The sequence below is a fragment of the Castor canadensis genome, chromosome 14 (assembly GCF_047511655.1).
Source record: "Castor canadensis chromosome 14, mCasCan1.hap1v2, whole genome shotgun sequence".
NCBI lineage: Eukaryota > Metazoa > Chordata > Mammalia > Rodentia > Castoridae > Castor > Castor canadensis.
In genome coordinates, this window is record NC_133399.1 from 63,562,159 (window position 1) to 63,577,744 (window position 15,586).

The window sequence follows — 15,586 nt, forward strand, 5'->3', positions numbered from 1 at the left end:
GGGTTAAAATCAAGACATATCTACAGAAACCTTTCCCAGAGAATCATTTTTCCATGCCTACATGAACACCGCTAATGATCTGCATTAGTTGCATAGAAAGCTTGGTTAAATCTTCAATAAAATTAGTAGCATGCTCATGCATACATATTACTGCATTTACAGTGGTATAGGTAAGTCTGTGAGCCTAACTATAATTTCATTTGAAGGGAAGTCATTCATATCAGGCAGCTCCAATTTCAAATAATTCAATGGGAAATTGGTACTTAAAACTGGAATCTCTTCTGGCCATAAGCCCTAACAAGGAAACAGGCAAAGGAAACATGCATCATTCATTCTAGACATGGAGCAAATGCTCTACGTCTAATTTGTTTTTACTATTGGTAGCTACATTTCTTCCATTGTCAAGTTGAAAAGCAGAATATGCAAACACTTCTCATTTCATGATGAGGGTATTTCTTTGTATCTGTTCTATTTAATCTAATGCTGATGTAGGCTCATTATATATCATATGCTTCCTACTGAACTTCTGCCTAGCCACTACATTTTTCAAATTAAATTAATAATTCAAAAACACAAAGGTTACTGTAAACAATTTAGTTTCCTTTTCTACATGTGATTTCCTGCCATGCCCTAAGCAATATAAAAAATTAATTTAAATCTAAGAGTCTTCAGAAACTATTAAATATTGACTCACTAATCCTTTGCCTAAGGATTTTCTAATTACTTGAAGAAAACTGATTAACCTGGAGGTTAATTTAAATTTCCAATTGCATTAGAAAAAAAGAATAATAAAATAACTTTTCTTTCACCAAGAATATACATCCATTGCAATTATGGTTGCTATTAAAATTTGAAGACATTCAGGATTTTATTTTTTTAACATAATGGACTTGTCTATGCAAATAATCTCCAAGACTTATATGCACAGTCTTGACTCTTTTTGCACAGTCTTGACTTTTTTGCACCTCTGAGTTCTAAAGAGTACTATCAAAGCCAATTCTTAATGGAACCAATTTAGTGTCTATTAACTTTAGACTTACCTTTATAAATGCAGATTTTTTTCACATAATCCATATTGTTACTGAACCCTTTGAAATGTAATAGACTTTCTCCTTCTACCCAAGATTCCATGTGCACACAAGTGCACTTGCAAACACACACATGAAAAGCACCCAGTTGAAATTTATGACAATTTTGTCATACGTGAAGTGTGTCTTGATTCTACCGTTAAGTAAGATAGATGTCTGACAAATATATCATGTCAACAGGTTTTAAAAGCATTTTGGAGTCCATGAAATAACTGATATGCCAATAACCTGGGTTTCAAAATTACTTTTAAGAATATCTGATAAATTTATTCATTTTAAGAATGTGCCTAATAGTTTTAAAATTTTGCTTTTAAAATATTCCATAATTTAGCTATTCTATAATTAGTTCCTATTATTTGTTAGCTTCCAGATGACATTCTTGCTCCATATTACCTCCAACTATTGAGGCATTTTTTTCTCTGTAATGTCTATATATTGGTTATGGATTATCTGTACACACACATGCACACACACATAACACACACACAACCACATGTGAAGCTGACTAAACTTGATAATATTTTCCTCTAAAACAAAATACATTGTATTTCAAGACAAATATCTGTCTTATAAACTATGCATTTGTTCCTTTCTTTCCTATGTTAAATGTTTTTGGAAATCAATAAACGTCCATAGGACATGCTGACTAGCATGTCTGTATCAAATTCTATTAATGTAAGTTATGTAGTGTTAATAAATATTTCAGAAATTGTACATTCTTTTAGAATGCTATTCTGTAACTGAAAATATGGTTTGGTAAGTTTTAAATATCTCTCTTTGAGGCTGGAGACTCTTTTCCTTTAAAATTTATGTTATATTCTCTAGACATTATATCTGTAAACAGTTAAATTTTAAGTGACCTCTGTGCCAACATCTTCTGGTGTTTTTTAAGCATCATTGCTACTTGAACATGAAGTTCTTAAAGCAGCAAAAACTCATTTTCCTACCTTCTATGTTGAGGTTTGCCAAGGTAAAAATCTGGTAATTCAGGCATTTAAAGATTAGAAAATTAACTCTGGGCAAGACAGTTCTGGAAAGCAATGTCTGATTGGAAGCTCTTGCTTTTCCAGACATGAGGCATCAATAACGCACAGTCATTACATACTTTGTTCATAAATGTACTTCCTATCAATCTTTGTTAAATCAGGTTAAGCATGAATGCTAATTTCCTGGATGTCTTCCAAAAGTGTCATTGCAAGCTTACTAAAGAATTTATTTAAGGAATCACACTTTGGAATTCACAAATACAGAGTGGCTATTTTAAAATATGTCATATGAAAGAGAAAATGGCGTAAAAATGAGTGAAACATTTTCTTTGGTTATCACGGGCAGATCTAACTACATTATTATTCTGGACAATATATTTGTCTTTTAATGCTTTTCTTATCTAGTGATCCAACCTTGCCTTCAGTGCACAATGAATCTCTCTATATATGAAATTACAATGTTAAGAATAACTTAAGTGTTTGGAATTTTTCATTAAATTTTATGATTTTATTGTATATATAGTCCATGTATTTGCTAAGTCTGTTATTTTAATACACATTTCTAAAAATGACTTCAATGTATTAAAATAAAATTCTATAGTTTCCCTCTATCTACTTTCTATCCTATCTACTTTTAAAAAGTTAATTTGTAGAAGTGGAGAGAAAAATTCTGCCAAATAAAGGCATATTATTTAACAATTTGTGAGTACAGTGAAGACTGTGACTGAAAATTTAGCAATACCAATTCACTAATTTTTTACAAGAGAAAATGGTCTATGATGTAATCTTTATAGCTACCTGATGTAAATACATAATATTATCTCACTGAATAAATGATTGCTATGGGTGTAATCTCCTCATAATACACTATAGTATTCATTCTGGTAACGTCGATGACTATTAACAGAACATTATTCTTTGCATACATCCAGGACAAAGATAAATCTGATTCTTTTAGGGCCTCTAAGCAGCCAGCTTGGGTCACTCTTCTTATGTAACATACACTTAAACTGCAATAAGCTATGTGAAATATTTTTCATAGTGAGCAACTGAAGGGATTGGCAAATCAAGTCCCACAGTTGCTTTTGCAAATAAAGATTTAGTGGAACACAGCCACACAATCAGTTCATGTACTGTTTATGGCTGTGCTCATGGTGTGGAAGTAGAACTGAGTAGTGACAACGATAACTCCACCACTCACACTAAAGTATTTGCTATCTGAAAGGAAAAACCTGCTAACCCTTGATCTAAAGGGATACATGGATAAGTAAATGGAATCCATTTCAAGTACAATGCTTTGAAAGCTCCAGAACCAAAGCTATAATCCCAGAGAAGGAAAAAATACAGTTTACTTATCCATCCTTAAAGTATATACAACATGAACTGGGTATTTTAGGAATTATCTTTAAAACATCAAGAAGCCACAGACATCCATTAGAATTTCCCAGTTCTGTATTAAAAAGTACATATCTATGTTCTAGAGTTGAATTATTATATTTCAAAGTATATTTTTAGAAATAACTATTTTTCCCTAAAATTACCTTTGACGCTAACATAAAGAAATATTCATATAAAGAAAATGCTAACATAAAAATGGTTGGTTAAACTAGTCCTGAATTACTTGTTCCCTAAGCAACATAAGTAAAAGCCAGGATATTTTGTTTGCTGTGAAATGTTTGTTTTTAATTTTCCTACTCAGTGCTTTTTTAAAAATGCCTACACACAAACTGTTTGGTTAATGAAGAGAAACATCTGAACTCTTTTTCTGATGTTTATTTGTTATAAATAACACACTGTGAGCCAAATTTAACTTACCATCATTTCAAGTGCATAGTGGTTACAGCTTAGCAACAGCCTTTTCAGTATGTTGACATTGGATACAGAAGATGGACTGTTTGGTGGAATGTTTTTATTTTATCAATACAAGTGAGACTTTAAATGTCTTTATTATAATTTAACTACTTGATATTGACTATCAATTTGTATCACATTCTGCAATATCAATTTCAGAAACATCTGGAGCCTCATACACCTATTAGTATCTCAGAGCCAACTAGTCACGAACAGAGGAAGTAATACAATTGCTTTTGTTAATGTTCGCATGCGGCAGGCAGAGGCAGTCAATATTAGACCTGGTAAAACACATCTAGCTCTAGGTGAATCTGAGGGGAGATGCAGCAACAAGAAAGCAGCACCGACTGAGCATGCTCCTATTCAGGCAGAGACAGAAAGGGAGTGGACGTACTGTAGAAGCTGGCCATTACGTAGTTTTGGCAGCGATCACCAGTAAACTCATTTGGGCACCTGAGAGAAGAAACAAAAAACAATGGTAGAAAAAAAACAGAGAAAAAGAGAAGAGGTGAATATATGCTAGAAAGAAGCTCCTTCAGTGTCATTTGACTGAACTTGGTGAGTTCACCCTCAGGAACTGAATCTTTGTCCTCATCATGGCCTTCACACTCTAGCATTTCCCCCAAATGGATAAAAATTTGGACAAATGCAGTTCTTGGGTTTGTAGGATGGAAAGAAACTAGTTTTTTAAGTGACTGCTTTCTTTCAAAGCAAGCCACTTAAAATTAAATCTGGTGTTTTATTCATCTAGTTTTCTATTTGCTTTGTTGAATGATGTTGGAAGGAAATGATATTTGGGGGGACATGCCTGCCATTACTGTCAGAATTGCAGGCCATTCTGATTGGCCATTCTTGTACATTTATGACTTTGAAATCTATGTGGAGAGACAATTAAACAAGGCCACAGTGGATGGGTTTATGCCCTGAGTGGTTAAGCCATAATTAGAACAAAAGGATTCAGTTACAACTGAGCTGTAAAAGCACCAAGTGGTAGTGATTATTGCTGTAGTTTGGGGGAGAAAGCAAATTTCAGATTATTTTAACATACTTTCTTGGTTTTGGACTTTCATGGGCACATTCTCAGTACATCTTGCTCCAGTGAATCCAGGTTGGCACCTAGAGGGCAAAAATGTGATAAGCAATAGAATGCTATAGACACTGAGCTTTCAGACTGGCAATTTTCCTCCTATGGAATATGGAGATTCCTAAAAATGACTTGATACTGAACAACATAAAGAAGAGAAAAGACATGACATAGAGAAAACCATGTCCCATGAAAACTTGGGGTTATTGAGGTTTTTTTATTGTTTGCTTCAGTCTTCAAAAGACTTGTTAACTGAAATTTAACTAGAGAAGAGGCTGGAAACTGAATAGGGTGGCAAGGCAAGGGCAGCTCTCATCCTCCCTTGGGCACCAAGCACTGATCCTTACTATTTTCAAACACTGGCTATGGTAGGCAATTCTGTAGTTTTACCTATGTCCTCTATCATTAAATGATCTTGAGCTTTTTGTACCAAATGTAGTACTTATTTCCTAGATATTTTCTAAGTTGTAAGTTCAATTATTACTATTAGAAAATCAAGCATTTTTGAGACTCCAATGATTACTGGGAAGAAAAACTACAGTCCCTGTTTTTTGAAAGATATTACAAATTCAGTATTTTTTAATGTTGACAGATATTGTAGCAGATTTTTATTAGTACAAATATCACCAGATCTAATTGTTCAAATCAGAGACAAACACATTTTTAACTTTAATTCTACAAAAGTATTTAATAGATGCCATTTTGCATTTAAGTACTGTTTTCAAGTTATGTCACATTTATATTTATTCACTCACATATATTTACCTGCTAAAATTCTAGAATCTGGACATACATAATACTGTTCTTACAATGGGGCTTGTTTTTAGATATGAAAGTCCTTTATAATTGCTCTTTTTTTTGCTGCTATTATTCTTGCATCTAAAGCATTCTAGGTTAGATTCATTTTACCCAATATCATGCTTTAATAAGTGAGGCCATTGAAGGGCTCCAGAAAGCAAATATACTTACAGGTAGAAAAAAAACACATTGTAAAACTTAACACCCATAGTCATAATTTTAATAGTTCACCATAGCCATTGTAAAGCACCTACGAACATAATTTAGCTCTAACAGAACCTACCTTGTGATTTTTACACAACCTTTTAATCTCCAGAGTAAGTAAGAATAAACACTATCACTCTTTTATGGCATCAAAGAGATAGGCATATGGCTAACAAACACGAAACCCTGAGTTTAAACCCCAGTACCACCAAAGAAAGAAATGCATAAAACCATTTATTTTTACTAATACAGTAGTTATTCCTTTTCCCTTCAAGCCAAACTCAATACAAAAAATGTTATTAAATGAGTTGGTACAGGAAGTCTTCTACTTCAGGAGGAATGACCTGCGAGATAAAATGCTAGTAGTTTCAGATTTTTTGTTGCCAGAGTACTTGTGCTATATAACCACAGACATTAACAGTAATATCAACAAGCTTAAACAAAAAACATTTGCATTGATATAGTGCCTTTGAACTCTTCAAAAAAGTTTTTGATTATTTTTGCTGAGAATACTTTGCTGGAGGAAACTGAAGAAGGTCTACTCAGAAAGATGTATAAGTAAGAACTATGACCTGGGTGGCAGGGGTAGTTATAAGAAATATGTCATCTTATATGCTTCAGTAAGAATGCCTATACAGCTATATAAGAAAAATACATGCTCATTATTCTATGTAAATTATTGGACAAAATCATTTCTGAAAAAAACAGGATTTTATTTGTTTCTTCGTAACCAGGACTATAGGTCCACATAGACATACTCTATACTGAAGCAGGTAATCCTAGAACTAAGGATTTATTTTTAATGACCATTTCATATTACTTGATTCCATTTTTTGATAAAAATTGAGAGTCTGATATTGAGCGCACAATACACTTGCTTCCTATAAAGAACATGGTATAAAATATGTAAATAGCCTGTGTGTGTGTATGTGTGTGTGTGTGTGTAAGAGAGAGAGAGAGAGAAGGAACACACTTATTAGGAAATTGTCATTTAGGTATCATATGTTTGATTAGAGGACACATGTCACTATATAAATGGGGTCAAAAATCTTACTCCATCAATTTTCTAATTATTAAGAACTTCTCATATGTTTCCAAAGAAACTAGCACTACAGGATGGTGATTTATCTCTATTATGTCATTTGGAATATTTGGAACAGAAATACTTGTGAAGTATATAGATCCTGTTTAGAATTATCAGCTGGATCTGAGAAAGAATTCATCCTTTTGGGGGGATGAATTTTCATAGTTATTTCCTAGTGTTACAGAGCCCCACAAGCAGCCCAAGTGTGGTCCACAGATCAACAGCATCTCCTAGGAACTTGCTAGTGGAAATGCAGAATCTCAGGCCCCAGTCCAGAACTGTGAAGAAGAAATCTTCACTTTAACAACACTCACCCCAAAATCTGCATGTATATGAAAGTTTAAGGTGCTAGGGACCCTGAACTGGGAAGATGAAAGCGAAGGCCCTCTATCCTGGCCACACACTATCCTGATGTTTGGACATTGGCTTTACTGGGCCTTATTTTCCTCAGTGATAAAAAGAAGTAATTTCACTAAGTGGTTTTCAAAGATCTTTACCACTGAGGTTATGGGAACCGATGCTCATCTTAACATATAGAATTAGAATCCTTGTTAAAAAATCCCAACATAGTTTCTTCTGAACATACTACCAGTCAGGGACAAGAGAATTCAAGAACTTCTAAAACTCAGTTTATGAGCTGGGACTGAAACTCAGTGGTTTTCCTACCATACTTGGGTTTGATCCCCATATCACAAAACAACAACAAAAAGTTACTAAAATCGTTTTTGATAGAATGGATTTAAAGACAATCACAGAGCTAAAACAAATTGCAAATAATTCAAGTGTCCAGCCACAAAAGTCATTACTATGTAACATTCATTGACAGCTAGAGTTATTGCCAAGTCAGAGGGAGGGAAACGGAAACTGATCAGGCTGGTTCTGCCTAAGGGAACTGCAGACTCCTTTGACTGTGCAGAGAAAGCAGGAGAAAATGAAACTGTTGACCTAGAGCGCTGGAAGAACTCTCCGGAAGTGCTTCTCACAGAGTATGGAGACTGTCTAGCCTCTGATATATTTGTACTATTGTATGTTAAGCATCCAGTATGTCAACCTTTCTGGAACATAAGAATATGGCCAATTTAATCTGATTAATTCCAAGAATTGTATTTTTTAGAGAAATCTAAAGATTTGAATAAGAATCAAGCACTTGCTGTAGCTTCAAAAATATTTACACCCCCACGCATTTGTTTCATTGATCAGATTAGAAGATGGAAGTGTTTTAAAAAATAAATTCAGTATTTTCTGTTAGCATGATAATCTTTGTTTTCAATGGAATGCAAATTCAGTTTGTCGGAACATGTGTATCCCCTTTTCAATGAACCCGTCCCTGACTCCACACCCCTCTCCCCTCTTCCATGCTCTGGGAAGATTCCTTTGGCTCCCATACTACACCCTGTCCCAACCTCTTTCACTGCACTTAACTGTGTTGTGATTATCCTTGCGTGTGAACAGTCATCCTATTTCCATCATTTTGTACCTCTACTGACTAGCACAGTGTCTGTCCTCACAAAAGTGTGTTAAACTGAACTTCAGATCAGCTTGCACTGACTCATGAAGAACTGCATGAGAAGAAACTTTCACAAGTAAATTGACTTGCCAAGTACAAGTCGATCCTGAACATCTGTCTTTTATTTTTATAGTTTATGATAGATTCTGTAGACTCCCAAATAATTTTTATAGGAACTCTCAGTACCTTGTTCATAGATTTTCTTACCAAGTAAAACCCTTTAACATTGTATTTGCAATTTAGAAAAAAAGCTGTATGATTCTTTAAGAGTAAGTCTTAAAGTTTCAAATTTAAATCTTATTACTGAAATACCTGTTTACCTGGTGTTTAGTAAGCAGTACAACTCACTAACCAAGTTTTCTGCCAGCACCAGTAAAACAAAAACTGGTACTGGGGTCAAAACTCAGGGCCTTATGCTTGCTAGGCAAATGCTCTACCAGTTGAGACACATGTTCATCCTTTTTTGCTTTAGTTTTTTTCAGGAAGGATCTTGCTTTTTTTTGCCTGGGCTGGCCTTAAACTACTATTTTTCTATCTACCTCCCAAGTAGTTGGGTTTACAAATGTAAGCTGCTGTGGCTGACCAAAACTGGAGTTGTTTAAAAAAATACATTTTCCTCAAAGTGGTGTTTATTATATTTACTTATGTTATGTTCTCTCAATCTTTCATTTTTTAAAATCCATATTAAGACAACCTACAGACTGAGGACTGCCAAAATTTCTTTAGCCCAGAGTCTAGTTATGACTTAACTAGTGTCACCTGTTCAACTTTACACACATGACCCAAAGTTTTATGTAGGCTTCTTTCAGCCACGAAGAATTGAGTTTTCTACAACCTATCAAACCATGATGATTTTAGGGGTACTGGCAATTACATTCATGGGTTTAATTAAATTGACAAACATAATAGCTTAATCCATTATAAAAAACTGTTTTAATAACAGTAATATACTGTGAATAAACTGATTTATTTACTGTGAAATTAATCATAGATGCACATATTTTGAGAATCAGTTTAGTGCTTGGTATATTTTTATACTCTAACTGAAGAAATTACTTCCTATTTTGGTGAAGACTCTGGACATATTCAAAGATATTCATAGATGCCAAGAAACATCTTGTTATATAGGGTTGGCCAAATTTATAAATCATTGATCCCTTATAGCCAACTTATAAAACATCCTTAGATATCCTTTCTCTTCATTTCTGTATTTCTTGGTTTCATCTTCCTCAGGCCCTTCCTTTAGTAAGTAGGAGAAAGGAGAAAGAATCTATGGTGATGCTCTCTCTCTCTTTGGTCATGACTCCACAATGAGATACTTCAACAATTTTTAAAATGCCTTCTAAAAAAAGAAATAGGCCTTATTGTTTTTTTGCTCTCCCTCAATACTAGTTATGACATTTCCTTTTACACAGTACAGCAGCTGAAGCTATTTATTTGATGTGTACATTTACAAATATCAAATGATGGAAATGTCAACAAATATATATTAAAGAATACTGGTTGGTTTGTGTTAGATGTCAAGGCCTTTTGTTGTCACTCTGTAAACTTGAGTTGGCAAGGTATACACCAGCTCAGAGTGCTGGTCTGTTTTTCTACAATATCATATTGCAAACACTGACTTTTCTCACCCCTTAGCCAGCTCAGCATTCTGGCCAGAACTCGCCTACTCACTGAGTATCTGTGCTGTAGATTATTTTTTCCCAAATGTATTGTTACTAATAGTCTGCATTTTTCCAAGATGAATCTTATTGTATTATCAATCTTTAAGTGAAATTACTTGAGATTTGTATATGCTTTTCTAATTTGTGTTTTAGAATTCTTTATAGTATCATCTGCAAAAGACATTTATTTCCTCAAGAGAATACCCTCTTCAACATCATTAAAGAAAATGTTAAATATAAAATGTTCCAATAATGTATCCTTCAGATCCAACCTGTACCTCCCCATCACCATTCAGCTGGTAAGTCTCCTCCTCTTTTCTTTTTTATTATGATCCTGTGACTAGTTTTCAATCCATGAGATAAAAGGATACATATAATAGCACCACAGGACTCATGGGTAAAGACTGAGAAACACACACACACACACACACACACACACACACACACACAAGCACTTGTACTCACACAAACCCTAAGTTATCTTGGCTCTCAAATGTGTTTCAGTGTGTAGGACAAGTAATTTCAATAGTGAAGCGGGGCAGCGTTTATGAACAAAATCCTTCTGGTTTGAACCTTGGTGCCTTTCTAAAGCTCTGTTTGCACAGCTTGTTCTGCAAAACTCACCTGCAGACTGAAACCCTTGCCAGTGTTTATCTAACATGCTGCATCCTTAAGTTGGGGTCAAATGATCTCTTCAGAGAGGGGATCAATCCACACTGTGTACATCTCCACGTTAACTGTGACAAAATGACATATGGGCTGCTAATTTGTGGTCTGGTCTTTCTCTCTGGAGGATGCCTTTCCTTGTCCCACACATGGCTTAGAGTTACCCAGGAGCTTTGTCATCCAATTGACTACTAGTCTCGTGTTGTGATGAAGTCTAAATGGCTTCTTTCTACTTAAATCATTGAGTATAAGTATTTCAAAATGGTGCATTTAAAAAAAAATAGACTGAAGTGTTTCAAAGTGAGGACTACATACTTTTTTTTCCCTCCCACAGAATCTCTGCCTCTGAGTACTTGAGGTTCTCCTTGTCCACTCACTTAGTTCCCTAAATGTACTTCACAGCACTCAGCACATCAATAATGTGTAATTAAATCAATTACTTGAGACACAATTGGTTTTTGTAATAGCCTAGGTCTCCATGAGGCAGAGATCAGTATGGGTTTGTTCTTCCCTTGATCTTCAGCAGAAGCATAGAGTCTACCTCATTAGAGATCAATGAATACTATGGTTGTTAGTTTATTTTAAGAGAAAAAAAGGAAGTGAACTATTCAGAGCTCTTAGTCAATGTACCTGACTTCAGGCAAAACTGTACCTAAATTGTTTCCTATAAACTAAAAGGCTTTCTTCAATCTACCTTGGGGTCAAAGTCTAAATGAGTTCATAAATACTTAGAAAGCATTGAAGCAGGAGTCTATATACATGGGGGACAAAAAAGGAAATAGAAAAAACAGAAGACATGGTTGTCTGAAGAGCTCAGAATGCACAAGAGACTCACTTTGTCTCATGCATGCTGTTGTCTCTGTTAAATGCTGTGACACTCAAGAACAGAGATGCTCCATTGGCAAGTGTAATGTCTACACCAAAGAAAATGCTCTCCTGGGTCTAGAACTAGAGTGGAGTTTGCGATGTTTTCTTAGAGGCTATAATAATTTTTAACACAATATCTAAGTCCCTTTTATCTATTCCAAATTTCTCTTTCTACAGCCATGATGATGTGTCTGTAGGACACAATTTGCAGCATCACTCCTCTTTTTAATTATGCTAATGCATTTACTGATAAAAATTACAGATGTTATTTATCATCATTAGGCCAGTTTTTTAAAAATAAAACTTTAACCTTAGCCAGCATCTTTGACTGTCTCTCTGTATCTTATTTGGTGCACAAATTTCTCCAGCATGTATGTGTAAACATCTGCGGTGCTCATGGTGCCACTCTCCTGCTCTAGAAGTTATGAGGGCTCGCTATTTGCTATCCCAAAGTCCATAGTCTTCTGCCTGGCCTTTAGAGCTCATAAACTGGCTCCACCATCTCACTTACTTTTTCTATTTTGTTTCTTGGTTTTACTTCCTAGAATGCAGCCGCTGGTCTGGGTGGACATGTCACTGTGCTTCAAAGAAAAGATTACTGACACCTCAGCGTTTGCCTGGTATACTGGAAAGACTCCAAGAATGATGGACATGTTTAGAAAGTCTTCTCTCACTTATTCTAGTCATTTCTTTCCCTTTAAATTCTTACTGTCTTATCACCCAGCTTTGTACTATTTGGAATGTGTTCACTCACTGCTTCCTTACATTAGCTATCTCACTTTCTTCAACATACTTAGTTCCTAGGGACCAGAGACTATGCCTTGTATGTCCTCTGTGTTTTCAAAAAAGCCTGGCATCTAGCTGTTCTACAGGTAAATATTAGGTTTATATTTCATTTACTGAGTTCAATTTATTATAATGTAATAAATTATTTACTGTCTCCTATACTTATATGTTTTCACAATTATTTCTATTAATGATATACACTACAGCATGGACCTATGTAGTTTAATAAACATTAATTATGCAAAATCATAAAATTCCATGTTTGAAGGCAGTTTCCATCATTCTAAGTAGGGTTTGTTTGGTTTCTTGCTTTTGGTTTTTTCTTTTCTGTATCTGAGGCTAATATCCAGAGACATTATATGATCTGCCAGCTGGTGGCCTTACTAAGTCAAATAAAACTGATAATGTTAAAGTGAAAAATTACAGATTAAACACGATAACACCATTTGTTAAGACAGGTATCCACATTTTTCCAATATCCATAGACAAAGTACCACCATTTACTTTTTATTATAAAAAAAAAAAGTGTTGCTTCCCCAGAGTTAAAAGTACTCTAGCAGAAATGAACTCATTTCATTTCACTGATTTCCTGGGAAAAAAATTTGGACACTATATTAACTCTGTTATAAATAAAGGTATTCTCCAGAGAGTTGAAACGGAAGGACTCAAGACTGTTCACCAGAATTGGTGGTTAAAACTTTAATCCCCTCACGATAAAGTCACATCTACCCACTGGATGGTATATCAGATCTACAAACATAGTATCATATAAAAATAGTTTTTAGAATGAAAAAAAATCACATTAACATCTTCCAAAATAGTTCTCCACTAAAATTGTTCAGAACAACAGATATAAAAGGGGAAGCAAAGAGGAAAATCTGGAGAATTTTATGTTCAAATGATAGTGTTTCTTTAAACTATATGACTGCATATAGCATAAAGATAAAAATTCGAGTGATTCTTCCCTTGTCTTTATATAACCTGGAACAGTAACTATTTTTTCCCCTCAGGGTAATTTTTAAATTGCTATAGAGAGAAGAAAAGATGAGATATAAAAGATGGAAACTGCTACTCAAGTTCCCACATAGACCCAGGGGGGGTGTCCAAAGTAACCAGCAAACCTTCCCCTGAGAAGTAACTGTTACATGGTTAATCCATTGGAACACATTGTTCTAAATGGAGAGACAAAAGAGATTTGTTATAAAGTCTTCTACTTTCCTCCCAAGAAGACAACAGTGGATTAGGTGACCAGAGAGATTGCTTGGAAACTTCCAACCTTGTGGTGCTTCTGAGTCATGTCTTTAGTCAGGGATAAAGTCAATTTTGAACCATGTGGCTCATGCTTCAGCAATGCTTTGCTCTAGACAGATGGGCCATATGGAAACCATGAACTGGCTTCATAGACAGGACCATGATGTGCCAATGGTACATTTTTATGCTTTCTGTTTCTGTTCAAGTGGTCTAGAGAACAATATATTACCATAAGACATGGCATTTAATGTGACTTCAGTTAAATTCTGAGTAGTGATTGTGTTTTATATTATAGATGTTTTTAATGCAGTGATTTAAAAAAAACTTTCATTTAACAAAAGATACCTAAAACATTTTGTATGTTAAATATGCTCCAATTCTTCCTTAAGGTACTGGCTTACTTTGATATACCACTAAAGTATGGTTGAAAAAGGGAGGAAAAAGCTATCAAAATCATAAATGTCAAAGATTTTCTTTCCAAAAAGATCTGGCAACAATGTATGATACTTTCTTAAAAGATTTTAATTACAAAAAAGGAAAGAAAGAAAAAAAGAAAAAGAAGGGAAAAAAAAGAACAGGTTCAAATTGCTAGAACTAGAAGGTAAGCACCATCCCTTGGAAAATTAGTGTGAGGATGCAGAGTTCATTCATGGTTTGCTACTTTAATAATAATTACAGAAGTAACAAACATTTCACTTCAAGATTTAAAAAAGAAACTCAGTGGTTTTTTTTTTTCTGGATTGGGTTTAAAATTTAATGAGAAACTGTGTGGGTGAAGAAAAATTACAGTTGTTGGCACAATACCAAAATGGAACAAATGAACAGCACTTACGAGATTGCATGTTTCGTATAGGACGTGGGAGGGCTACAGAATAGCTGAAATTAACATGTGGAAAATAACTGCCCTGGTTCCTTAGAGGTATTCAGAAACTATCATATGTGCTCACTCAGCTTGTAAATCTTTGCAAATGCTATGATGAAAAATGATCATATTTCATTATTATAATTAAAATATCGTGGTCTCAGATGCTTTTCTTAAGAAGTAAAATATGAGACATAGATCATATGGGTACAATTGTTTAAAAGGGGAAGAATTTAAGGACATATAATTTAAATGGTTTTTCAAGGAGATTTATTAAAACACAATTACACTGTATGCCTAAGATTAGAAAAGAATAACAAGGTTTCCCCATGTAATAAATGAACATCATATCTTACAGATTATAATTCTTGGCTTCTGGTATTTTCTGTTTTCATTAGAGAAAACCTTATAGGAAACTATAAAATTTGTTTATCCCAATTTAGTATGATAACTATTCCAGTGACATATGTGTGCTGTATTTATGGCAATACTTTTATGAAAGACTTTTAATCTTCCATAAACAGATAGATTTGAATAATTTCAATGATTAAAATTAATTTTAAGATTAATTTTTAAGTAATAAACAATCATGTGAGATAATTTATATCTGAAGAGAATTGCTTTTTTCTATCTTTTTATCTTGCTTTAAATGTTTTACAAGACTTTTACCTATAATTTTACTTTGTCTTATAACAATTACTTAATGGTAATAATTGAGATTGGAATTCTACACTTTGGTTCATAGTCGTTTGTTCACTCAGACTATTTGCTTTTCTAAATTGTTTGTCGCCATTTATAAACCACCAAAAGGTGCCTCCTGTTGCATTACTTCCTGCTACTCTTTTAAAAGATGTGGTTTTGAAGACAAGAAAGGATCTGTTCTGGAAG

General features: G+C 34.2%; 1 protein-coding gene across 16 annotated transcripts in view; it reads right to left on the reverse strand.

Annotated features, from left to right (window-relative positions):
- Positions 1-15,586, reverse strand: part of Nrg1 (neuregulin 1) — a 201,368-nt gene that overhangs the window by 18,816 nt on the left and 166,966 nt on the right. For 11 of the 16 annotated variants that reach the window (XM_074054674.1, XM_074054672.1, XM_074054671.1 and 8 more), the window contains one exon: positions 4,320-4,378. The exons of 1 other annotated variant lie outside the window; for it this stretch is intronic. In XM_074054674.1, the coding sequence (XP_073910775.1) occupies positions 4,320-4,378 (59 nt within the window). Of the gene's footprint in view, positions 1-4,319; positions 4,379-4,973; positions 5,042-15,586 lie in introns of all 16 variants that reach the window. 4 more of the 16 variants (XM_020183005.2, XM_074054677.1, XM_074054670.1 and 1 more) reach the window with 2 other exon arrangements.